Source organism: Myotis brandtii, unplaced genomic scaffold, assembly GCF_000412655.1.
Source record: "Myotis brandtii unplaced genomic scaffold, ASM41265v1 scaffold1722, whole genome shotgun sequence".
Taxonomy (NCBI): domain Eukaryota; kingdom Metazoa; phylum Chordata; class Mammalia; order Chiroptera; family Vespertilionidae; genus Myotis; species Myotis brandtii.
In genome coordinates, this window is record NW_005356354.1 from 201,754 (window position 1) to 202,233 (window position 480).

General features: G+C 55.0%; 1 protein-coding gene across 1 annotated transcript in view; it reads left to right on the plus strand.

Moving 5' to 3' along the window:
* Nucleotides 1-229: 229 nt before the first annotated feature.
* The window catches only part of CCNA2 (cyclin A2), an 8,242-nt gene continuing 7,991 nt past the window's right edge, over nucleotides 230-480 (plus strand). Inside the window, exon 1 of the mRNA XM_005863133.2 lies at nucleotides 230-286. Within this exon, the coding sequence (XP_005863195.1) occupies nucleotides 230-286 (57 nt within the window). The remainder of the gene's footprint in view (nucleotides 287-480) is intronic.

Consider the following 480-nt stretch of genomic DNA (forward strand, 5'->3'; position numbering starts at 1 on the left):
AAAAGAAGAGAAAGCAAAAGAACTACAAGGCATGGAAGTGTTTAGAAAAAAGAGGGAGAAGAAAGGGAAGAAGGCAGCATCCTGACACAGCCCTTACACCTTTGGGGACCGCTGGACCGGCTGGGGTTGGACCCCAACAACACAGCTCGACAGTAGTTCAAGGTGGCACCTCCAATTAATTGCCTCTTCACTAGGAAAATGAAAAGGCTGAGGCTGAAGAAACACCTAAATGGTAGATGACAGTCTGCCACCGCAGCGGGAGCGTGTTAAACATCATTTAACCCTGGCAAGTGCATGACATGCAGATACTAACAAGGAACAGGTCAGGGAAACTGAGACTGACCGAGACCAGCAGGCAGTGAGGGCCCGGCCAGTCAGAGCTGGGGAAGCACGACCAGCCGCCGCTCATCGCTGGCGTCTAACTGGCCCGAGGCGCAGCAGCCAGGCGCGGAGCCGGCCGGGGGACTCCGTCAAAGTCCG